At 65.4% G+C, this 23,270-nt stretch overlaps 2 protein-coding genes across 2 annotated transcripts; both read right to left on the bottom strand.

The window, feature by feature from the left end:
• Window positions 1–4,080: 4,080 nt before the first annotated feature.
• On the bottom strand, window positions 4,081–5,339 carry C1QTNF8 (C1q and TNF related 8). The gene is made up of 2 exons (XM_034669515.1): window positions 5,135–5,339; window positions 4,081–4,631 (listed from the first exon to the last, which is right to left on the bottom strand). Exons 1-2 carry the CDS (start codon window positions 5,337–5,339, stop codon window positions 4,081–4,083), a joined length of 756 nt encoding a protein of 251 aa, XP_034525406.1.
• A 5,178-nt stretch (window positions 5,340–10,517) lies between these two features.
• On the bottom strand, window positions 10,518–16,270 carry TEKT4 (tektin 4). The gene is made up of 6 exons (XM_034670839.1): window positions 15,737–16,270; window positions 13,681–13,751; window positions 13,142–13,285; window positions 12,447–12,669; window positions 11,706–11,860; window positions 10,518–10,763 (listed from the first exon to the last, which is right to left on the bottom strand). The coding sequence occupies exons 1-6, from the start codon at window positions 16,268–16,270 to the stop codon at window positions 10,547–10,549; spliced, it is 1,344 nt and encodes a 447-aa protein (XP_034526730.1). The 3' UTR covers window positions 10,518–10,546.
• Window positions 16,271–23,270: the final 7,000 nt, after the last annotated feature.

Below are 23,270 nucleotides of genomic sequence, written 5' to 3'. Positions count from 1 at the left end.
CTCTGCCTGAGCGCCGTGTCTTCAAGGCCCACCCCTGGCGCGGCACGTGCTGGCGTGTCTTGAGTAACGTTCCATTGTGTGGATGGGCCACGTTTTCTCCGTTCATCATCGACGGATAACCTGCGTGGCTCCCCCGTTTTAGCTGTTGTGGGTGATGCCACTGTGGCAGGGTGCACCCCACGTTTTTGCTGGCGACCCTTTTACTCCACTGGAATGTGCATTAGCACGTAGGATGCACGTGACATGGGGGCGTCACGGCCTCCTGCCTCGCTGGAGCACCGGCCACCCTCGTCCTCGGGGTGCCCTCGGTCTCGCCACGGCGTTCGCTCCCTCATCTTCAGGCTTGGCTTCAGTGTCTCCCAGGCTGGGTCAGAATGCTCTAGAATCCTGTCTATTCACTTTTCCAGGTTGTGTCCAGCATTATTCTACAAAACTAAAAAAGGGGGTTTTGTAGACAAACGTTCATGATGGCGCTGTCCACGAGAGCCCACCAACGCTCCCACGGACACACCGTGGTCCATCCATACATCGGGACGGGGCGGGGGTCAGCCACCAAGAGGAATGAAACCCTGACATGTGCTCCAGCGTGGACCCAGCTGGGGGATGACGCTCAGAGATGGAAGCCACGTGCAAGAGCCGCACGGCATGGGATTCCATCTCTATGAAATGCACAGAAGAGGCAGATCCAGGGACACAATGCAATGGGGGGAGGCAGGGGGGGCCAGGGTCTCTCTGGGGGGACGAGAAAGTTCTAGAACTAGATGGAGAGATTGGTTGCTCTGAATGTGCTAAATCCCACTGAATTGTTCACTTTAAAATGGTCAATTTTAAGTTATATGAATTTCACCTAGATTTTTTAAAGGGCTGTTTTATTGGAATCCACTAAACTGACAGACTTCTAAGGGTACTTGGCTCCCGACTGGAGTCCCCCCCCGGGGGCACGTGGCAGGGCCGTGCTGTCTGCAGTGTCCCCCTCATGGCGCGCACAGTCCTGGTTATGCCATGTGCACACGGCCGCTGCCTCACGCTGGCTGTTCCAGTCCGGCTCGTTTCCTCTCTGGCTTCCCAGGTGCTAGGGGCAGCCCTGGCCTCCTACCCGGGCACTCAGCTGCTCCTCTCGGCCTGGTCACATTGCAGGTGGTGACTGTAGCTTGGGTCTCAGTCGTTCCTTTTTATTAAATAAATGAACCTGGAGGGTGTATGTGTGTGTGGGGGGATGCTGGCATTTTGTCCCGGACCCCCAGCAGTGTCCACTGGCTGTCCTCCCCCACCCCGAGGGCCCTGAAGCATGCCCCCTCTTGTGGTTTTCAGAGCACGTGGTGGCCTCAGCACCTGGGGGCTATCAGCCACCCTTTATGGCCTGAGCGGCCCTGGCCTCCTGGGTCGGCAGCTGGTGCCAGGGCTCATCCCCAGAGGCTCTGACACCCTGTCCCCGCGCCTTGCTCTCCGGGCTCCGTCAACAGCTGGATTCACGCCGTGAGGTTAGGAGTGGCCACCAGGTCAGCAGACCACCCTGGACCCGGGCCCCTTTCGGCCATGGCTGCTCTGGGGGCCTGACCGAGGCCCTCATCACCCACCTGCCGCTGAATGTGGGAGTTGAGGCCACACAGCAAGCTGGGAAGACAGAGGCTTCCCTCCGGCCCACCTGGCCTGCTGCACGCTGGGGCCTAGGGGTCCTGCCTCTGGGAGGAGGGGGGGGGAGGCCAGGTCCTGGCAGTCCTCTCACAGGGGCCCTTTCCCGTTGGGGCAGCTTGGTCCCTACCGCCGAGCCCTCTCTGCCACCAGACCCCCGGTGCTCTGGAGCTGCTCCTGAGGTCCCTGCCCATTACCGCCGCCCTGGCTGTGACCTGCTACCGCAGCCATAGAAGGACACAGGCCAGAGGCCAAAATGCAGTCCGAGGGTCCAGCTGGGCATCGTGGGGCAGGGGGCCCAGGGTCTCTGCTTCCCATAGTTCTCCCTGCCCCCTTCTGCATCTAGTGGGACCGCAGCTTCCCCGGCCTGTGACCCCATCCTGGCCCCCCGCCCCACGTCCTGGGCTGTGGCTGCCGTGTACACCAGCAGGGCCTGCTTGGGCGGCCGTGTTCCGGGGGACGGGGTCATTTCTGAGCCCCCCCGATGCTCGGCATCCTGGGATACAGAGCCCTGCCCATGTTGACCTCCTAGTCAATGACTTCCCCAGGTCAGGGCCCTGTTTGGGGTGAACACGGACCCGGTGCGGGGACTGGGGCTGGCACTTCAGAGTGACGGGAACCCACGCCCAAGGGTCTCAGCTTCCTTATGGGATACCCCACGGGCCAGGATGGGCTGTAGGACCTGCAGGTGTGAGGGTCTCATACCTGGGGCCCCAGGACACACGCGGGGCAGGACCCACTGCACAGGAAGTTTCAGGATACGGCCACGGGGGGTGGGCTGCTAGCAGGGAGCCCTCCCCCTGCAGATAGGCCCCGTGTGGACAATAAAGGGGGTCCCAGCAGCCCCTCCCCAGTGAGACCCTCTTCCTCTGTCTGGGGCCATAGTGGGGGACAGCCCAGCCCAAGGAGGGCCAGCTCCCTGCACCATACACACTTGGGGGTTCTATACACTCCTGCTGGGCCTCAGTTTCTCCACCTGTCAAAGGCACGGCCCTCTGTCCAGGGACAGGAGGAACCCCTGTCTGTGTATCTGGGAATGGTCTCTGTTGACCCCCCCCTTCTCCAGGCTCAGCCCCACCTTCCCGGGGGTCTGCCAGGACCAGGTGGGTGCTCTTTGGGGGTCCCGGGGTGAATGAGGATGAGGGAACCCCACATATGGCAGCACCCATGAGGCCCCAGGCCAGGCCAGGCCCGTAGGAGGCTGTTCCTGGTGCGTCCACAGGGCAGAGGGCTCCGGGGCTTCCAGAGGCCTCCTCTGCGTCCTCCGTGCCCTGGCCGATGGCCTCTGGACCTGCCCTCTGGAAGGCTCCGACATCTCCTGCCCGGTGCAGCCCGCCTGCCACTCCAGCCTCCTGGCCACAGCCTGGGATTTCATCCAGCTTGTGGGGTTCTGCTGCTGCCAGACACTGCTCTTGCCACGGCCTCTGTGGCCTCTTTGCCCAGGACCCTCGCTCAGGAGGAGATGCGGGGGAGGCCCAGGGACGAGGCGCCAGTGATGGGGCCACAGGAGGGGCTGGGCAGAAGGCCCAGGCCGGGGGGCACAAGCCAGGAAAGGAACAGACTCCCTGTGGCCTGGGAGGGGCAGCCCCATGGTTCCAATGGGGGGGGGTAGATGGAGCCCTGCTGTGGAGTGAACAAGCCACCCCCCAGCTACACCCCTGCCTGCAGGGGGGAGGCAAGCAGCCTGCACGACGCTCCGTTTCCGCCAGGCCCCAACTTCAGCCACATCAGAGTATGTGGTGACACTGGGGTGTCTGGGGCTCCCCCGGACTCTGGGCACACATCGAGGTGCAATCTTGCTCCGCCATCCAGACAGAGGAGGGGATGCTGGGAGTCTGCAAGAACTGGCCCACAGAGTGAGGGCCTGTGTTCACCCCAAGGACAAGACTCTCCCCCCAACTCTGCCTGACGCCGCCCTGTCTCGGGGCCTTGGCCGCCCTTGTACACCCCTGGGGTTCTGCATGTTTCTTGCTCGAATGGGCTCTGTGCGGGCAGTGTCTACAGGATGGCCCCTGCCCGCCTCCCCGATGTCCGGCCAGCAGGAGCTCCGCAAATATCTCCACCACCTTGCTGCCTGGATCAGATGTTTATAAGCAGAGTGGATGGCTCTACCGCGAGGGCAAACCCCATGGCCGTGGAGCTGCCCGCCCGCCCCGCCGCAGCCCACCTGCCCAGCACGTGCCCGTCACCACAGGTCTCCCCCCCGAACGTCTCAGTGTGAACGCCCTGTCTGTGTCCACCCCCACCGGGATGGCCCCAAGTCCTCTTGCTCTGGCCGTGTCCCTGGCGCTCCGCTCAGTGCCTGCACGCAGCTGGCGCTCAATCACTGCGCGCAGTCGGTGCTCAAACACTGCCGGCTGAGCTGGCGCGGCCCCTCAGCTTCCAGGGTGAGGTCGCGCTGGGCGGTGTCTGGGGAAGGCGTGCCGTGAGGGCCGGGCTTTGTGGGGGCTAGAGCTCTGCGGCCGGCTTGACCAGGTGGCCTTTGAAGGTGATATAGAGGTCACCGTGCCCGCCGTGGATGGCGTTGTCGCGGTCCCGCTGGAACACGCGCACCCAGACGGTGTCGCCGGTGGCCAGGGGCAGCAGCAGGCTCTGGGTCTGCAGGACGCCACGCTCGCGGGGCTGCGCGTACAGCACGGCAGCGGCCCGCCCGTTCCCCGTGATGTGCAGATAGGTCTCCTTGTAGTTCCAGGGGTGCATGTTGAGGTTCAGGAAGTAGACGCCAGGCACGGCGCACAGGAAGCGGCCGGACGCCAGGTGGAAGGCCCCGTCCGGGTCCACCAGCTCCGTGTCAAAGGGCACGGCCTGGAAGCCGTCGGCACTGTGCAGGCCCTCCCGCTGGCCCACCGAGAAGGCCGCGTAGTCGCGCTGACAAAGGGAGCCCGGCGGCCCCGCCTGCCCCTTCTGGCCCTTGCGGCCCGAGAGGCCACGGGCGCCCAGTGGGCCCTCCTTCCCGCTCCTGCCAGAGAGACCTCTGAGCCCCGGTTCACCCTTCTCACCTGCAGGGGCAAGTGGGAGCCACGGGTCAGGGCGTGGGGTCCAGTCACATGGGGCCAGCAGAAGCCACGCCCCAAGGCCGTGTCTGTTCTGGGGCCTGAGCGGCCTGCGGTGTGGGGATGGTGGAGAGCTGCAGAGGACGGGCCTGCACTGGGCTGTGCAGGACGAAAGGCTGGGAAGTTGGCAAGCCCAGTTGAGTGCAGCTACCAGCCAGCCCCCCCGGGCGAGGGCTCCTGGAGCTCGCTTTCATCCACGGGGACCCGGGGCCTCCCTCCAGCCTCCCCTGGAGACTAGGCCTGGGGGGGCCGCTGCGGGGCGGGTGGGGGCTCGGGCCGCCTTCTGCCCCAGCCCCCTGCCCAGGCCACCAGAGGCGGGTGACCAGTGTGCCACCCACGGGGGCCCAGGTGCCCAGGTCAGGGCTCTCTGGCCCCCTTCCCTGCCCCCTCAGTGCAGGGTGTCCCTGTGGGAACGGGTGGGGTGGGGCTGCCTCTCCGCAGACACTCACCTTTGAGGATGGAGATGTCTATGGTGGGCCGCACGCGGGGCAGCGGCACCCCCGGCTCCCCAGCGCTCTGGGGGGTGTAGGGGCCGGGGGCGGCGGGGGGCCAGGCGGCATGGCAGCACTGCACGCAGGGCCGTCGGGGCAGCCCCAGGCCGGGCCAGGCCCCCACAGGCAGCCCCAGAAGGAGCAGGAGGCCGGAGGCTGCCATCCTCGCCAGAGCCTGGTGGGGGACTGGGGGGGGCGCGTCTGAGAAGGAGAGGCCCCCACTGAGCCCCAAGCCCCGCAGCTGTCTGGGCTGTGCCCCCTTGTCTGGGGGAGTTGGCACACAAGGCCAGAGACCTGTCTGGGGGGGAGGGCTCTGTGGGCCCCTCCTGGATCCTCAGCCCCAGCCCTGACAGACATTGGTAACAGATCCCTGCCCACTTTCACCTGGACCTGGACATGGCCTCCTCAACGCAGCACTACAGGGGCCCGCACGGGGGACAGCTCGCGCCTGCCCCTCTGGAGCCCCAGCAGAGGTGACCCGGGCAGCCGCACGCTGTCCCAGCTGGTGTTTCCAGGCTCACTCCCAGGGGCTGCTCTGTGTGGCCTCCCCACCCCTCCCTGGGGCCGCAGCTCTGGGCTGTAGCCGGTACCCTAACAGCCTGCAGCCCCCACAGCTGGGGACCCCGCACCTGGCAGTCCACGGGGCGCCGTCATGGGGCGATGGGCTCTGATTCTGTTCCCTAAGGTCCCCACCCACCAGCGGGCTGGTAGAGCCCTTGGGGAGGGGCAGCCGGGTTGCCTCAGGGAAGGGCAGTGCCCCAGCGCGGGAGGCTGGGCTCTGGGCCCAGGTTGGGTGGCGCCCTTCACCAGGCAGCTTCTCCTGGGCTGCCTGGCTGGGCAGAGGGTGGTACCCACATCCTGAGCTGCTAGGGGAGGGAAAGCAACTTGGGAGGCTCCCCAGGGTGGAAAATATGGTCTTTAATCCCCACCAGGCCTGGGCCTCTTGCCTCTGCCTCCCCTCCCCCAGGAGACCCTGTCTGACACCTGGCCCATCCATGCTTTCCCTGGCCACCTCCGGGAGGCTCAGCCAGGGCAGATCTCCTGTAAGGGCAGGTGTGTGAGGTCAGGGTCCTCACTCTTCCCTGGCGTGCAACCCTGCTGAGAAAAGACACAGGACCTTCCTCCAGGAAGCCCTCAGGGACTGCAGCCCAGGATGATGAGTTTCTTCCTCTTGCACGGCAGGAGTGCGACCCACTCTCAGGCTGAGCTTTCCTGAAGGGGGGACCCCTTCTGTTTACCACCTCACCCCCAGAGCCCAGCAGACCCTGACCCGCCCTCCTGGTTGTGCTGGACGCTGCAAGCCCCTCCTGGATTCTTCCTGTGAAGGGACCTGGCAGGACCCTCCAGGGGATCCCACTCCACAGGCAGGCCTGTGCCTGGGGTCTCCGGCGTCATGGCCCCCCAGGCCTGCCCAGCAGACGGTCTGGGCTGGAGCCTCCCTCCTTCTGAGGTCTGGACGGGAGTACAGACGACCCCCTCTAAACCCAGCCTGCCCGGGGTGACTGTGAGGACCCCCTAACCACCCCCATGCCCCCCATTACCATTACGCAGTCAGGTGCCGCTGCCTGCCTGCCTGGCTGTGTCCGGCGTCACTGCCCTGAAGGCCCATGAAAGAGCCCTTTCATGCTCACCCCAGGCGCCCGTGGCTTCCCCCAGACCATCCAAGACCAACAAGCCTGGGGCCAGCTTCAGAGCTCCTGGGCCGGCAGCACACGGGGCCTTGCTGCCCGCCACCCAGCCTGCCCTCCGCCCACTACCTGCCGCAGGGGCTGCGTGGCCCTGCCACGGGGGCCCCAGGTCCTCTGGTCAGCGCCTGTGCCATGGCATGGTCTGGGGGCCTGTCTGGGGCCCTGTCTGGGGTGGGTGAGCTGGGGAAGCTCTGTGGGCTGGCCATCATCTTCCGTCTGGGGTGCGGACACTTGGCAGAGACTCAGGCCAGAGCTGAGACTGGGCACAGTCTGGTGGGGGGCCGGAGGCCAACGTGGGGGGGGCACAGACCGGGGCCACCATGCCTGTGGCAGGCCCACTCGGTGACAGGGACACCCTCCCGTCTCTGGCTGGGCAGAGCAGTGTCGGCCCTACTCCCGCTGTGCTATCCCAGGGTTCCATGTCTGGCAGAGCAGATGTGCTGTGACCCCCGGTGGGGGGTCCTTGGCCTTAGCCTCGCCTTTTGGAAGATACAGGGTGGACCCTGTGAGCCACCGCCTGCACCCACCCCACCCCCGCCACCCCTGGCAGTGCAGGAAGGGGCTGCGCCCGCTGAGAGCTGGAAGCCCAGCCCACGCCAGGGCCTGGACTCGTCTCCGCTCTGGGTCTGGACAGCTGGACACTGCCCGGGGACAGGCCCAGCACTTTGGCCTCTGGATGTGGGGACAGGTGATACCCTGGTAAGCGTCCCCCCACCCAAGCCAGCGGCCTGTGGGGGAGGACGGATGAGCAGGGAGGGTCAAGGACGGGGGGGGTACGGAAGGCAGGGGCAGTCTTGCCTGTGGGGGCTTCCCTGGCCAGGCTGAGGGGCAGGAGGGGTGAGGGCCGTGGGCGGGGGCTGCGGTAGCTGGAGCCGGGTCCTGGAGCTGACAGCTCACACTGCAGCAGGGCCTGGAGGCCCCCTTGGGGGCAGCTGTCTTCACCCCCGTCTGCAGGTGCCCTGCGGGTCCCCACACCTCGTCAGCGCGTGCTGGGCGTGGGCTTGGCTCTGAGACCAGGCAGCTTCGCGGGAGCGGCTCCAGGTGGTGTGTGCAGTGGCTTTTGCTTCCCAGCACCGCGTCCCTGTGGGAGCCGGTAGGCCCAGGGCAGGTCGGGGGGTCCTCCCTGGAAGCACCACTCTGGCCTCTGGGGCACGAAGAGAGGAGCAGAGGCCCGAGCTCTGCTGCTCCCTACGTCTGAGCCTCAGTTTCCCCAGCTGTAAAGTGGACATCGATGGGCTCAGAGTGGCCGGGGGCATGCCCTGTGGTGGAGGGAAGCAGGAAGAGCTCTTGGCAGGCTCTGGCCACGCTGCTGGGCCCCCGCGTCCCTCCTCCTGCGCCTGCCCTGACACCCGCAAGCAGAGCTGCCGCCCAGGACGTGTGGTCACTGTACTTCCCCTGGGGGAGGGGACAGCGAGGTAATTGGCCCTGTACGTGGGGGCGCCCCCTCGAGGGGGGCAGGTGTGGGCTGAAGGGCCTGGAAGGCACCCTAGGCTCCCTGGGGTCTGGCTGGGCCCCGGTGCAGCGTGTTCCCTTGGGTGCAGGTGGTCAGCAAGGGCCGAGGGTGACTCAGCTGGTGGCGGGAGGACCTGGACAGAAATAGCCTTCCTTAGACACACCGCCTGACATCTCCGTGACGACAGGAGCGTGGCCGAGCGTCACGGCCCATGGGTCAGCGGCCCACAGAGGGCCACAGCGTCGCCCACAGGAGGCCTGGGCTCCCTCGCTGCCTCCAGCCCGCTCAGCCCAGGAAGGCCACACTGGCCTGTGACTTGAGCCTGGACCAGGGGACCAGATGCCCCCACGCCCCCCAAAGCAGCAGCAGCCCTAGCATGGGGGTCGGGGAGTAGGCCAAGCGCCCATTACCACAGACTTCGCTGAAGGGGGCTGCGCAGGGGTTCCTGGGAGGGATGGACACGGGCTCCGGAGCTGGGCACCCTGTGGGGGGGTCACTCACTCACTGCGAGGGTGACTGTGTGGCTAGACTAGAAGGTTCCACAGACAGGGAAACCCTAGGAAGCCAAGGGCAACCCAGATGTGTGGGGCAGCTCTGGGCATCAGGGGGCTTGCAGGGGGAGTGGGGTGGGGGCAACACTGTAGCCCCTGGAACATTCTCCTCCCCCCCCCACCACACTCGCCCCACCCCAGCCCACCCCTCAGGCCAAGAGCTTTCCCAGCTCCCTGGGATCCCCTCCCCAGATGGAGACTGCAGTGTGGGCCCAGGGTGGACGGCACCCCGCCTGCTTCTCTGGTGGCCTGAAGCGACCCTGCTCCCTCTCCCCAGGACCCCGGTGGCCTCAGGGCCCCAGGCGCACAGCTGTGCCACTGTGGAGCCCAGCAGGGTCAAGGTCTCAGGGCTGCTGGAGACGCCCCTGCCTGCGTCGTGGCCCCACCTTCCCCATGAGCCTGGCCAGGCTCCACAGCCTGGTGGTTTGTCTCTACAAGGGACAAACTTTCTAGCTCGCCGGCAGCTGTGGGACAGCCACAGACAATGAGTACCCAGCCGGCAGCCCCGGGGGCTGTGCCGTGCCCCCCAGCCCAGGGCCACCAGCCCACCTGAGAGATAATGAGCCGTGCTCAGCCCCCACCTTGCCCCCTTGGTCCCCAGCAGCTGCCACAGGGGGCGGGGGGCTGGACGAGAAGGCCCTCAGCGCAGGGGGACGCTGCCTCTGGCGCTGGCGATGATGGGGCAGAGTGGCCCGTGTGCACACAGAGGGAGTTACCAGCTCGCAGCAGCTGGAAGGACACTCCCCTGGGTTCTGTTGATGAGCCACCCTGGGCGGGCAGACAGCAACGGGGAGCTGTCTGTCCAAGGTGGGCTGGGCACAGTGGCAGGGGCCTCCTTGCACGGAGCCCTGACACAGAGACTTGGACACGGGGCGAGGAATGGTGCGTGGCCAGATGGCCACTGCAAGCCCTCTACCCACCATACCCCAGCCCGACTCACGCACTGGTAAAGGAGAGGCTGGACGGGACACTGGCTACCCAAGCTGACCAAGGTGGCTGGGAGTGGAGGCCCCTCCCGGCTCAGGGTCCCCAGGCATCTGTCGCCCTGGGTGCCCACCCAGTGCCAGGTGGAGGTGTCAGGGAGAGGCCCCGTGTGTCTTCTGCACAGTCACTGTCCCAGGCCCTGCCTGGCGCCCTGCAGGAGCTTTGGGGCACTGTGTGGACGCTCCCAACCCCAGGCCCAGGCCCTCGGGGCAGAGCCGGCCAGCTGCTCGGGGACAGTGTCCAGGGCACAGGGAGGAAAAGGCTGGGGCTTTGGTCATTGCTGGGTGACGAGTGCTGTGGCTTCTGTGATGGCAGGAGGGGACGCTTCCTCTGCACGGTCCTGCAGGTGGCTCAGGTGGCAGAGGGCCCCCATCTCTGCAGACTCAGAGCTGCCTGGGGGGGCAGGCCACTGGTCCATGGTCAGCCATGCGGGGGCCTCTACATACCCTCCAGGTGGTAACCGGGGCCGCCCCAGGAACTGCCCGGGGAAAGGCTCTGAGCCCCCGCCTCCTATCGGCCCGGACAGGGGCTCCGTAGGCAAAGCCCACCTGCCCGGGCCGCAGCGTCTGGACTCCCCCCAGAACCACGTCAACAAGTAGAAAGCTAACATGCTCTTTATTTGAGGGGCAGGGGGACAGGGCCTGCCCCATGTCCAGCCAGGCCACAGAGGCACCTGCTGTGGTGCCAGCCCCCGTCACTGGTAGCCGGCCAGCTGGAGGATGGTGGGGTAGCAGGCACGGTGAGTCATGCACTTCTGGCGGTCGATGAAGAGGCTGTTGGTCTTGACGGCCAGGTCCTTCTCCAGGTGCATGCGCGTGTCCTCCAGGTTGCGCAGCGACTGCTCCGCTTCCAGAAGCTTCTCCTTCAGTGCTGCAAGGGACATGTTGAGCTCCTCCATCTCGCTCACCAGCCTGTGGGGCGGGCGGAGGCAGGTGTGAGCTGGGGCTCCAGGCTGCGACGGGCAAGGCCCGGGAGCCCTGGTGAGGGGTCCAGGCCAAGCTGCTGGGCCATAAGAAGACCCAAAAGTCCCAAAGGGAAACCTGGCCGCCGCGTGGAGTGGGCTGGGCCAGGATGCTCCCTACGCCCTGTGGGAGGGTGAGCCCTCAGACCGCAGCTCCGCAGGGCCACTGCGCTGGGCCCGAGCTGGGACTTCTCCTGGCTGCCCCGGCCCCGCCCCCGGCCGGAGGGGAAAGCCTGCGTGGGCAGGGCTCCGTAGGGCCTCGCTCAGTGACACCGTGCAGCACTTACACGCAGTGCCAGTACTGCGCTGAGGTCCCGGTTCACTCTATTCCTGGGGCCTGGACCCCCGGCCCCGCACAAGGCCCCAGTCCCCAGCTGTGTTGCGGGCAGGGAAGGAGGAATGCCAGGCAGGGGCATTCCGCTGACAAGGGAAGCTGGTACTCAATGAGTCAGAAACACTAGAGACATGATCCCGCCTAGGCTTTGAGCCAGGGCCAGGGGCCACTCGTGCCATCGGGGGTCTAGATGGTGTGCCCGAGGTGGTGTGGGCAGGGTGGCCGGGGGCCTCAGGGGCCTCGGGGGCTCAGCCTTTCAGACCCCGAGATTCCTTGCCGGGAAGATTGTGCAGAGGGGGTGAAGCAGGAAGTGCCACGCTGTCCCTGACACTTAGTGCCGCGAAAGGCACATCCGTGTCTAGTCCTGCTGGGTGGGGGTGGGGTGCGGGGACACCTGCGTGTGTGAGCCCGTGCATCTCCGAGACAGGCCTGCAGGCAGCGGTGTTCCTGGGGCCCAGAGGCCAAGGGAGGCCCGGCTGGGGCAGGGGACAGGCACGGAGGGTGGGTGGTGCGCTGTCCCGTTCAGGCTTGCCCCGGGTCACAGCCATGGGCGGGCACCTGAACTGGGCGGCGTCCCGGCACAGCTCCACGTTGGGCCTGTGTGAGCGGTTGTACAGACGGGTCTGAGCCACCTTCAGGGGCGCCTCCTTGTCCTTAATGGCCTGCTTCAGGGCCTCAACGTTGTGCTCCTGGTCTGTGATCTCCCGCAGCGTCTGCACACAGGACAGTCCCTGGGGTGTCCACGTGGCCCCACCCAACCCTGTCCACGGACTCTCCAGGACGTATGGGGGCGGGAAGATGTGTGCGGCCACCTCGGCCCTGCCAAGGGCACCCAGAAGGCGGGGGTGGGACAGCAAAGCCTGCTGTCCTGCATCTCTGGCCTGAGCGACCCACCCCCCGGGTCCCGCAGGTCACCCAGGCCCCCGACCCTGGTGAAGAACCAGAGACATGGCAGCAGCAAAGGGCACCTTGAGAGCCCGGGTCAGAGCCCTGCCAGGCCCGGCCATCTCCTGCCACCTTCCCCCTTACTCATGCCTGACAGCCACCCCCAGGGTCACCTGGTTTTTTATTGGTTTAGTGAGGGCCCGCGGAGGAGTGGGTGCCTTGAGCCTGGGGTCCCTCAGGATGGACAGGACAGAGGAGGGGCCGGGATGAGGCCACGTTGTGACCAAGCCAGAGGCGGCGCTGCCCACAAGGAGCTTGGTGGCTCTGTAGTTACAGGTGGTCAGCTCCGGGCGGGGGTGTGGGGGGGCGGCCAGCGCAGGTGGGCGTGGCCTGGGCGCGGGGCTGAGGCGTCACCTTGTGCAGGTGGTTCTCCAGCTTGTGGCACGCGTCCTCCAGCTCCTCACAGCGGCGCCCGAAGGCCAGGTTCACAGCGTCGCACTGCAGCCGCAGGTCCTCGGCCGTGTCCCGCAGGATGGAGTCGATGAGCACCCGCAGGTTGACCGAGGCCAGGCGCTCGCGCTCCGCGCGGTCCAGGTTTTCCTGCGTGAACCGGGCCCACGTCTCCGGCGTGGAGGCGCTGCGGGCGGGGACGGGTCGGCGCCGCCGTCGGTGGGGGCACTTGCCAACGGCTCCGGCCCACAGGCGCTCCCGCGCTCCCCGCGCCCCAGCACAAATCACCACCCCCAGCGCGGCCGCGCGGCTCCCGCGCACGCTGGACCCGGCGTCCCTGTGCCCCCTCGCGCCCCCAGCGCCCCGTGCTCCCCCCAGGCTGCGCTGCGTTGTGTGATGGCTGCGCGCCCCCTGCCAGCCGCCCGAGGAGCTGCAAGAGAAGCCCCCAGGTCCTGCCTCCCTCCGCAGGCCCCAAGCCCCTGGGGAACTGTGTGGCGCCGAGTACTTGCGCAGGAGTCCTGCTTGCTGCCGGCCCAGCCTAGGAGGCCGGGGGTCTGGGGGAGGGTCCCCAGCAGAGGGCGCAGGAGCACAGGTGCAGGTGCTGGAGACAGGTGTTTGCAGGAGGGTCCCTGGGAGGGGCTGGGACTGAGGTGGCCCACCTCTCCTCCAACTTGGCTGAGTGCGGGTGGAACTGCACCTCGGTGCTCCGGTTGTGGTAGTGGGCGCAGGTCTGGTCGATGTTGTAGGCCTCCACCTTGTCAGACCAGTCCATCTCACACGTTTCCTTGTGCTCACGGTTCAGCCTGGGGTGGGCAGGGTCTGCGTTTGTGGGGTGGGGGAGGCACTGGGTGCCACCCCCAGGAGCAAGCACACACCCCATTCTCCACTGAGAACCAGGCCACCTCTTCTGCCCAGTACGGGGGTCCTCGGGCCACCCAGGCTCTGCCTGGCCAACAGTGTCCAGGACCGCTGCTCCCTGCCCTGGAAAGCTGGCCTGGGTTCTGGACGCCCAGGCCCCCAGGCCATGCAGGGATCTGCCACCCCCAGCAGTTACCCCTACTTGCCCTGTACTCCTGCCTGAGACCTGGGATAAGCCCCCAGCTCTCTGAGACTCTGGGCCTGCTCACCCCAACTTCCTGCCCAGAGCCAGCCCAAGGGGTGAGGAGACAGGGGCAGGCGTGGGACCAGAGAGACCCACCGGATCTGGTTCACGGCCTGCATTATGGTCCTTTTTAGGAGATCCTGAATGTTCCGGATAAGCTCGACCTCCTGGGGGAGAAGACCCCACTCCCTGGTGAGGATCTGAGGATGGCCAGGCAGCTGTGGGCCCATGGTCAGCCCCTTAAATGCTCAGGCCAACACCTGACCCCTGGCTGGGTAACCGCAGGCCAGACAGCCAGCTTGTTGACGCCCAGTCTCTTCCCTGGAAAACAAGGGATGAGCCCAGCTCTTTCTCATTGGGTTTGTTCTGGGCTCTTGAACATTCTGTCTGGTGTAGCGGAGTGCGGGTTTTCTTCCTGGGGGTTTCTACCGGCTGCTGGGACTCTCATCAGAGGCAGCCCCCACTTGCCTGGCACCCTCCCGGCAGCCCCTGGGCTCTAGGGGCCATCCCTGCAGCCTGCCCGGGGCACTGGTGGCCAACAACCTCCTGGGCCCCTGACCCCTGGGAACCAGGTGCCCTCCCAGCCTGCCCTTTAGGGCCCTGGGCTCAGAGAGGCCCTCTCTCCTCCACTGAGCTTTCAAGGGGGACCCTGTGTGTCTTTCTGCGACTACCGTAGCTCTGTTTTCTGTGCACAAACAGCCCTCCTGCCCCCATTTGGATTTTCACCTCTGTCTGGCTCTAAACCCACGTATGTCAGGGTCTGTCCCATGGGTCTGTCTCCCTGTCCCTGGATCATTGTTGGTGTTTTCACATTGGGAGGGGAGCGGAGTTTCTTGGCTCAGGGCAGGGGGGTTGCAGCCAGACCCCTGAGAGGTTGTCGAACAGCTGAGTGTGGGGTAGGACCAAGGAGGGGGGACCAAGGAGGGTGTTGGGGCTGGGAGAAGGGAGGGGCTCAAAGTTCTGGACTGAGTTTGGAGCGTGCAGGGGGTGCCCTGCATCTCCCAGGAATGCCCAGAGCCTGCAGTTCACAGATGAAGCCCCCAGGCTCTGAGAGCTGCCTGGAGCAGAGGACAGACCTGTGCAACTCCCTGATCCTTGTGGGGCTGCCCCAAGGACAGGTCCCACTGAGCTTGGGGAGGGGAAGACTCCTTGTGCTTTGAAGGTGGCCTCCATTCCCCCCCCCCCCGGCATCCACACCTGAATGCTGGGCTGGGCCTGGATTTCCAGCACAGGCATCAGGGGAGGGGAGTTATGGTGTGCTAGGCCTTCAAGAACTCAGGGTCAGGCTTAATTTGCATGAGCCCGGGTGACCTGAGGGGCTACCCAGCAGGTGCCAGAACCCAAGGGACCCAGGACCCCGGCCCTGCCTGCATCCCAGACCTCAAGCAGCCTCTCACAGGGCTCAGCTCAGGCCCCTCCCCATCCTTGGGGTGTGTGTGGACAGGCATCAGGGCTTGTGGATGGACCTGGCCAGACCCCTCCCTGCCTCAGTGGCCTCTGAGTGTCCCATCCTCAGGCAGATGTCCCCAACACATGTCCAGGTGTGAATTCTGTCACCCTCACCCCCAGGATGAGCCATAATGGGGGAGGGGGGCACCGTAGACTTGGGATTAGGGTGAGACGATGTGAGGTCCAGCTCCAGCCCTCATACCTGCTCAAACCCCTACACCGGGACCTGCCCCCAGACCATGTTGCCCCTAACTCAGCAGGTCCAAGCTGGGGCCCACCTCGCAAGGAGCTGAGCCTCATGCAGTGTCCACTATGAGGACCAGGCTCTGGGAAGGTCAGACTAGGCACCCTTCTGGGGTCAGGGATGGCACCTCCATCCTGGATGGCCTGAGCCCTGACCCCACCGCCCAGCACCTTGTTGGTCCCCAACCTACATACAGAGCCAGCATCTCTGTGCTTGGGTGTGGACCTAGGCATGTGCTCCACACGTCTGCATGTGTGAAGGGTTACATGCTCTGCGTTTTCCTGTGTGTGCAGAGGGGCACGGCCTCCCTGAGACCACGTGCGCCCACCCGGCGTCCGCCTGTGTCATGGGGACCCACGTGCAAACCCGCCACCCTCGGCCCTGTGCAGGCCACGCTCCCTGGAGAAGGGTGAGGTCAGCTGGGCCCGCGGTTCTCTGGGAGCGGAAGGGGCTGCACACCTTCAGCAGCTCCATCTCCACGTGGTCGCGGACAAGGTCGGGGTGCTGGCGGCGCTCGCGGCACTGCAGGTTGTCGGTGGCGATGGAGAAGGGCACGGCAGTGGCGTCCAGGGCGTGCTCCAGCCGCTGCTTCTGGGCCAGCAGCAGGTCGGTCTCAGCGCCCAGCTCGCTCACCTCGTGCTGCAGCTCCGACTTCCAGCCGTGCGTGTCCTGCAGCCGCGCGCCCACCCTCCTGGTGGAGTCCTCCTGCGTGCACCGCGCCAGGGCCTCCGTCTCGGCCACCAGCAGCTGGCTCTCGTGGCGCTGCCGCTCCGACTGGTCGCGGTCGGCGAAGGCTCGGTGGTAGCGGGCATAGCAGTTTTGGAACCACTCGTCCACCAGGTACTTGGCTGAGCGGAAGCCTGCGGTGGCCAGGCCCGAGGACGTGTAGGCGCCCGTGTTCCGGGCCACATCATACACCTTCCGGGGCAGCTCGCAGGACGGCACCGTCTGTGGGGCCGGCTGCTTGGTCAGGAGCACGTCCGTCTGTGCCATGGTGCCGGCCACGCCCGCTCCCCTGCTAGGGAGGGACGGTCAGCAGGGCAGCTCTGGGCCACTCTGTGCCCAGTAGGGCACTTCTGGTCTCCCAGCGACAGGTACACACAAGCCCTCCTGTTGCTGGGCAACAAGTGCCCTCCCCAAGTGGCTCTCTTAAAGGGCCAGGCGGCCCCAACGCCACCACCCGTCCTGGCCCATGCGTGGCGTCTGCCCAGAATTGCCCTGGGACTGCGGCCTGAAGCCAGGCCCCGTTGTCCCTGCTCAATTTACTTGTCCCAGTAGGAAGGTCTCCTGGACACGCAGGGGGGTGGACTTTTCCGATGGGGAGTTGAATTCAGCCTCCAGGGGATACCTTGGAGCCAGGCACTCAGGCCTTCCCCACACAGGTAGAAGCAGATCCTGACAGTGTCCCTAAGGCCACGCAGGTCCAGGCTCACGGCAGAGGCGGCAGGTCCCCCGGCACAGCTCTTCCCGCCCGGTCCTGGTCAGCCAGCCAAGCACCGGGGCAATGTCCAACATGACCAGCAGAGGGCACCATTGGCCGCAAAATGTTGCAGGGAGGGGGCGGGACAGCGGCCACCGTTGGGCAGGTGTCTCTCCTCCCTGGGCGGACTGCCCCCCCGGGGGGGATGGCCTTACCCCCCAACCCCCACTAGCCCCATGGGAGCCCCCCGACAGTCCACCTGCAGGACATGCACACCCCCCAACCCATCCCCCTGCCCCTGCCCCTCCACTCCGGCCACTGATCCGTCCCAGTGGGCCCCAGCAGCCTCAGTAGGCTGACTGTAGGGACCAGGGCCTGGACTACGGGCCCAGGCCAGGCCACTCACAGGCCTGGTAAGGACTCATGAGTGGCATAGGGCATGCCCGGAGGCAGGGACACATGAGGAGGTGTCCTCCAGAGCGGTCCTGGGAGGAAGGGAACTCCCTGTCCCCGGGGGCGTGCAAGCAGAGTCTGCAGGGACTGTTGGGGGCCTCAGGGCCTCCCTGACCCCATGGCAGGTCCCAAGCCACTGTCTGAACACAGCAGGGGAGAGGGCAGCAGGCGAGTACCTTGGCGTGTCGTGAGACTCAATTTTCTCATTCCAAATGCAATTTGGAGACAAATCCAATAAGCCTGCTTATCACTCAGCCACTGCTTCGAACCCCGACACTGGCAGTCGGCCTAAGTGAGGCCTTAGCCTCCTCGCGCTTCCCCGCCCGTCTCCCGGGGGCCTCCGATCATTTTAATCCCTGCAGGAGCTAAAGCATCTCAGCCCTGAGTCTGGCCAGCCCAGTCCCAGCAGAGGCCACCGGGGAGGAGGGAGGCCTGACCCCCGGGGAGAAGGGTGGAAGAGCACACTCCCTCCTCCTGGTCCAGCAGCAAGAAGTGTGGACGGGGCCTGAGACGTGGGCTCCGGGAAGGGAGGCTCAGAGGGGGAGGCCCTGGGCAGCTGTGGAGGTCCCCTTGCCGGGGAGGTGTCAGGCTGTTGGTGACAGAGGAGGGGACAAGGAGGCGTGGGTGGGGGCAGACATGCCGGAGGGGAGCGCGGCTGCAGCCCGTGGCCCGGCTGCCCGCCAGTCCAGGCTCCGCGCCGTGTCCCTACACTTGGCAGGAGGGAGGCCAACAGAGGCTGGGGGCTCACCCCAGTTCAGCCCCGGGCAGAAGGTGGGGACTCAGAACCATGGATGCTTCCCCATCCACCCTGTGCCCAGAGGACAGCGTTCACGGACCCGGCTCCCAGCCTGAAGCTGGCACTGTGTGTGGCTCACTCTCTGGGCAGCTGTGTCCCCCCGCAGGGCTCGGCCCAGCCCCTGGCAGCCTTGAGACACCATGGCCCCGTCACCCAGGATGTCCCCAGCACCGTGGCCTGGCTCTGCCGTGTGAGGAGGCTGTGGCGGTCTGTGGTGGGAGAGGCAGACCTAGACCGCAGCACCGGAGGCTGCATGACCTGTGCCTCAGTTTCCTCATCTGAGAGCTGGGGATAAGGGCAGTCCCTCCCCCGTGGGTGTTTGAGGATGGAGTGACAGGCGTGTGTGCAGCACCCGGTGTGGGCTGACCCCTGACCTCGTTCCTGCTGGAAGGCTCTCGGTCGGCCTCAGTTTCCAAGAGGTCCTTCCCGGGCACAGTCTGTAGTCTGTCTTGGGCTCCCACCCAGAGAGGGACCGCGGGGCGGTGGGAGCCGGACACCGTGCCCCCTTGCCCTTCGCCACCCCTTCGGGGCCCTTCATCCTGCAGAACCGGATACATCCACGTAAAGGGGTTTTTAAAAGACGCAGGGAAGCTGTGGGGTGTGGACCGCAGTTGTGGTGGCAGATGACCGCGTGGCACGGACAGCTGGGGAGAGGCCCCAGGTGCGCGTGGCAGGACAGTGCATGCGGACGCAGCTGCGGCACACAGACCGTTCCGCCTCTCTCTGGTTCCAGAACTTTCTCAGCCCCCCAAACGGAAACGGTCCCTATCATGAGTCACACCCCACCCCTCTCTGGACAGGACTGTTCTGCCCGGGTCATAGAGATGTGACCCCACGAGATTTGGCCCCTGCCGCCGAGCCTGCCGTCTTCCAATGCGTCCACGGCGCAGCGGGTGTCGGGCTGCGCTCCTTCTCCCGGCGTGTAGTGTATTTCCCTGCGTGAGTGCACTGCGGTCGGCTTATCTGCGCGGCCTCCAAGGACAACTGTTTGGCGGTCATGGATAGAGCTCCTGTGACCTTAGGTGCGCACATTTTTGTTTGAACAATCATTTTCAATTCTTTGGGTACGTTAGTATTTCCATCACCCAGACACTGCTCGGAGACTCCTGAAGCCCAGGACGTTGAAAACACGGGCCTGCCTCCCTGAATGAGGATGTCACGGGGGCCAGGACAGTCCACAGGGGACCTGGGGCAAGACAAGAAATAAATCTTTGCTGTGGGAAGCCATCAAGGTGACCGGACCTCTGTTACCACGAGGAAACCTGGCCCATCCCGACTGACTCAGGCCCAGGCAGGACCCAGGTCATCCCGGCTTCTCACACCCACCCTCCCTACAGTCATGCCCTTCTTGCCCCATCCTGGAATGACCTCGGCTCCACTTCTTGCAAGTTTACCCCTCCTCCGGGAAGTCCGCCCTGATTGCGTCTCATACCATCATAGCTCCTCCTCTGTCTGCCTTCTGTGGTCCAGACCACACAGGCACATCCCGGCATTTACAAGCATTTGCTGTGAATAAAAGGACCTCAGACCAGCTAAGGAAATGAAAGCGATGTTGAGGGCAAACCCAACAGTAATGAGAAAGCCAGATGAAAACTTCCCATACCTGGGGGGTTTTGAGACCCCCTGGCGGACGTCAGCCAATGGATTTCAAGGCTAACAAACCAAAGGCCCTCTGAGTCACATTAGAAGAGGTATAGTGTCTCAGATGAGGGAGGTGATACCCTGCTCCACTCCTCCCTGGCCGGAACATGCTTGGGAGACTGAAGGAGAATGTTCCAGAGGGTGGGTGTTGGCTAAGTGGGGCCTGCCCGAGGCAGAGCCCTCAGCAAGGGCAGGGGCTGACACCATACTCTCGGGAAAGGGTCTACAGAGGCACGACCTTGAGCGGAGGGCTCAGGGGCGGCTGAGAGCATCAGCCGACTCCACCGTGTGGTTCAGCCCCAACCTCTGGCAATGCTTGGACACACCTTATAACAACACGGGGGCTGTCCCTGTGTCTGGCCCCCGTGTGTGCCATCGTCACCCTGGTGTCCTTCACACCTGTGCCCCCGGGGAGCATGCTGACCTAGCTTGCTCGTGGGGGCCTCCCGTGATGCCCCGCGGGAGTACCTACGAGGGGCCCGGCTGACCTGGGCACCCCGGGCCCACTGCCTGCCCCTCATCCAAGAGTTTCTGGAAGAACAGCCAAATCCCTGATTTATCAGCTCAGCTTTATCTCCAAAACCTCCTACAATTTCCCAGAGAATAAAATTAAATGCAGGATTTAGGAGAGATTTTGCGTCTGCCCAAGCAGGGCCAGGAACAGGCTGACGTGGTGAGGCCGCCGGGCCAGGGCTGTGGGTGGGCAGAGGAGGGGGTGCCCAGCCCCCCACCTGGCCCCGCTGCCCGTCTCCAGCGGCCTGAGCAAGGATGATGGGTGGGCTGGACCCCGTGCCTGAGTTCCCCTCGTCCCATATGCCGTCTGAGCCGTGTGACCTGGGTCCCCGTGCACACACGACCCTGTCACGGGCACGCGAGGATTTCACGTAGCTGCCAAGCAGCCAGCCAGTTCCCAGCAGAGGGACCCGAAGCCTGGCCAGGTCAGGGCGTCTCCCGGCCCTCAGACCCCAGGCAGGCAACCTGAATGCACCCTGAGCCCAGGAACCCAGCCCAAGGGACAGGAGAGGGCCGCCAAAAAGGCAAAACTCACAGTGTCCCCAGGTGCATCCTGGGCCCCTGGGCTTTGGGACCTTCCCTGGTTGACCCTGACCGTGTGCTCTCAGATTTCCGTGTGGGGGGCCGACAGGAGAGCTCTGCACCCCACCCCCAGCTCTCCAGCAGCCCCAGGTGACCTTGGGCCACCCTGTGGGGGTGTCAGGAAGAAGCAGCCCTGCTCTGAGCCGCTTCTGATGCTAAGAGGCTCCAGAAACATCATCTGCAAATGCTTTTGTGGGTAATCGAGCCGATTAGGGGTGTGTGGGCACCAGATAAGAGCCGGGCAGTTCACTTGGAGGGCAGACACAGAGGACGGCGGAGAATGTGTTCTCTCCTCCCGCTCCCTGCTCCGGCCGCCCTTCCCTCTCGGCCTGTCCCTGCAGAGCTGGTCAAGGGCATGGATCTGCCCTGAAGTCAGGCCGCCCCGTGGGCCCCGCATCCTGCCCATGAGCTGTGTGATTTCTGGCAAACCCCTACCCTCTCTGTGCCTTGTCTGCAAACCAGGAGCCGTGGTGCCTTTCCCCAGGTGGGGTGTCCACAACGGGGGGGCAGGCCCTTGGCCTGCCGGGCTGCAGGGCTCTGGGAAGTCTGGCCGGTTCCTGTCCCCCACCCCCCCACTGACCTCTCAGTTCCAGGTTCCAGTGGCCCATTACAGAGCTCGATGGAGAAGTCCCATGGCCCTCCCACAGCCTGCGAGGGCCAGAGGCTGTGGGAACCCCCACGGTGGGGCCCTCCTCCTGGCAGGGGCGGGGTTGGGAGCCTGACCTTCTGCAACAGGGCTCTGCGGGGGGAGGCGATTTTGCCCCCAGGGGACGTTTAGCCACATCTGGGAGCATTTTGGTTGTGCCAGCGGTGGGGGCAGGGAGCTCTGGCATCCGGGGGGTTAGACGTGCGGGATGCTGCCCAGCCGTCTCCAGGGCCCGGGACGGCCCCACAAGGAGGCATCGTCCAGCCAGTGCTAGCAGGGCTGAGGTGGGCCGAGCCTGCCCCAGGAGGGGCGCATCTGCTCTTTCCTGCTGGAGCCCCTGACACAGAGGTGTTCTGTTCACAGACCTTCTCTCTAAGATAACGCTCGACCAGCAGGAAAGAGGAGACAGTGTTCCCTAGAGCTGTCAGCCCAAGGGCATCCAAGGGCATCTGAGGGGCCGGCAGGCCTGTGGCGGCACCAGGAGTCCAGGCCACGTGCCCATGGCCCCAGAGTGGATGCACACAGCCCTGAGCTCCAGCCCCTCTCAGGACCATGGCAGGAGGGCTGGGCTCCGCCCAGCACTTAGCCCGAAGAGGCCCTGGAAATAGATCCAGAGCACGTCGGCTGGACAGGGGCACTGAGCCCAGACAGTCCTCGTGGGAGTGGTGCACGCGGCATGGAGCCACTCAGCAGGTGGAACCCAGGCCGCCCACAGTCACGGTGTCTCCAACAGGAGAAGCAGCCTCCGGCCAAGTGCTAGGAGGACAGGGCAGGGTCACTGCGAGTGGGCCGCTGTGGGCCCTCCGCCAGCCAGGCCTGCCCCTTCACCCCAGCCTGGGCCTGCCCTGCCGACCTGCTCTCTGCCCACCGGTGCCCCTTGGTTTGACCAGGACCCAGCTAACTAACATGCACCCTCTGGGACCCCTGAGGGGCTGGCCGGTTCCTAAGGATTGAGGTCTTCGTAATTGCAGAAATGGCCTCGCCAGGAGGAAGACAGGGCCTGGTGGGGGGGGCACGTGGGGGGGGCAGCTTCACCCCTCCCGGCCTCCCATGAGGGGTACCCCTCCCTCACTGCCCCTGGGCAGCTCTAAACAGCCGACAGTGAGCCATCTCCCGGCCACCATGCTGCCTGCACGAACCTGGTCAGGGCTGGCCAGCCGGAGGGGGAGGGGGGGGCTAGCCCTCCGGCTGAGCTAATGCACTTCTCATTATTGCCATCCTGCTTTTCTGGAGGCGAGAGAGGCCCTCTGGGGACCCTGCCTCTGTAAGGGAGAAGGCACCTCGTCCTCACAGACATCATTGGCTCCATATTGACTAGAAGCTCCTTCCTGGTGAGCTCCCCCCCGCCCCCGCTTCCCCGTGCCACAGCTCCCTGGCCTCCTCCTCCCGTCAGGCTGGCCTCATGGGGCCAGAGGGCCCACGTCACTGCCTCCAACCCCCTCCGTCCAGGATGCTCTCCCTCCCAGACCGTCCTCTTCCTCCCACCTCTCTCCATCCTCAGGACTTGGCCCTGGGGTCTCCTCCTCCAGGAAGCTCTCTGGGCTGTCCTCAGGTCCTCCTGTGCCCTCTAGCTGGGCCTCAGGGCCACCCACACCTCTGTCCCCCACAGCAAGTGGCCCCATGAGCACAAGGGCCTCACAGGCAGAGAGACCTTCGAGACTCATGGGGCCAGGGGCTACGGTCTCTGCTGCACTGAGCCAGTGTCCCTCCTCCACACTGTGACCATTGCCAGAGCCCCGGAGGGGCCACCGCTAGCTGGCTGAGAGCGGCCGGGCGAGGCTCGCAGGTGTGTGGTACGTCGGGGCTGACCGGCCAGCTCACGGTCACAGAGTGAGACCCAGGCCAGGTCCGGGGAGGGGCCTGGGGGACAGCTAGGAGGGCCTGTCTAGTTGGAAAAAGTGCAGAGGGAGGGTGGGGCCGTCCCAAGTATACAGAGTTTCCT

This window comes from Ailuropoda melanoleuca, chromosome 10 (genome assembly GCF_002007445.2).
Source record: "Ailuropoda melanoleuca isolate Jingjing chromosome 10, ASM200744v2, whole genome shotgun sequence".
Classification (NCBI taxonomy): Eukaryota; Metazoa; Chordata; class Mammalia; order Carnivora; family Ursidae; genus Ailuropoda; species Ailuropoda melanoleuca.
This window is presented reverse-complemented; position numbering and strand designations above follow the sequence as displayed.

What these genes read in the sequence shown, in the direction of transcription:
- TEKT4 (XM_034670839.1), bottom strand. Translation starts at nt 16,270, where the DNA reads ATGGCACAGACGGACGTGCTCCTGACCAAGCAGCCGGCCCCACAGACG. An exon ending in CAGGCCGTGAACCAGATCCG is followed by an intron (nt 13,286 to 13,680) that starts GTGGGTCTCTCT and finishes TGCCCACCCCAG; the next exon opens with GCTGAACCGTGAGCACAAGG. An exon ending in TCAGCCAAGTTGGAGGAGAG is followed by an intron (nt 12,670 to 13,141) that starts GTGGGCCACCTC and finishes CCCCGCCCGCAG; the next exon opens with CGCCTCCACGCCGGAGACGT.
- C1QTNF8 (XM_034669515.1), bottom strand. Translation starts at nt 5,339, where the DNA reads ATGGCAGCCTCCGGCCTCCTGCTCCTTCTGGGGCTGCCTGTGGGGGCC. An exon ending in AGACATCTCCATCCTCAAAG is followed by an intron (nt 4,632 to 5,134) that starts GTGAGTGTCTGC and finishes TTGCCCCTGCAG; the next exon opens with GTGAGAAGGGTGAACCGGGG.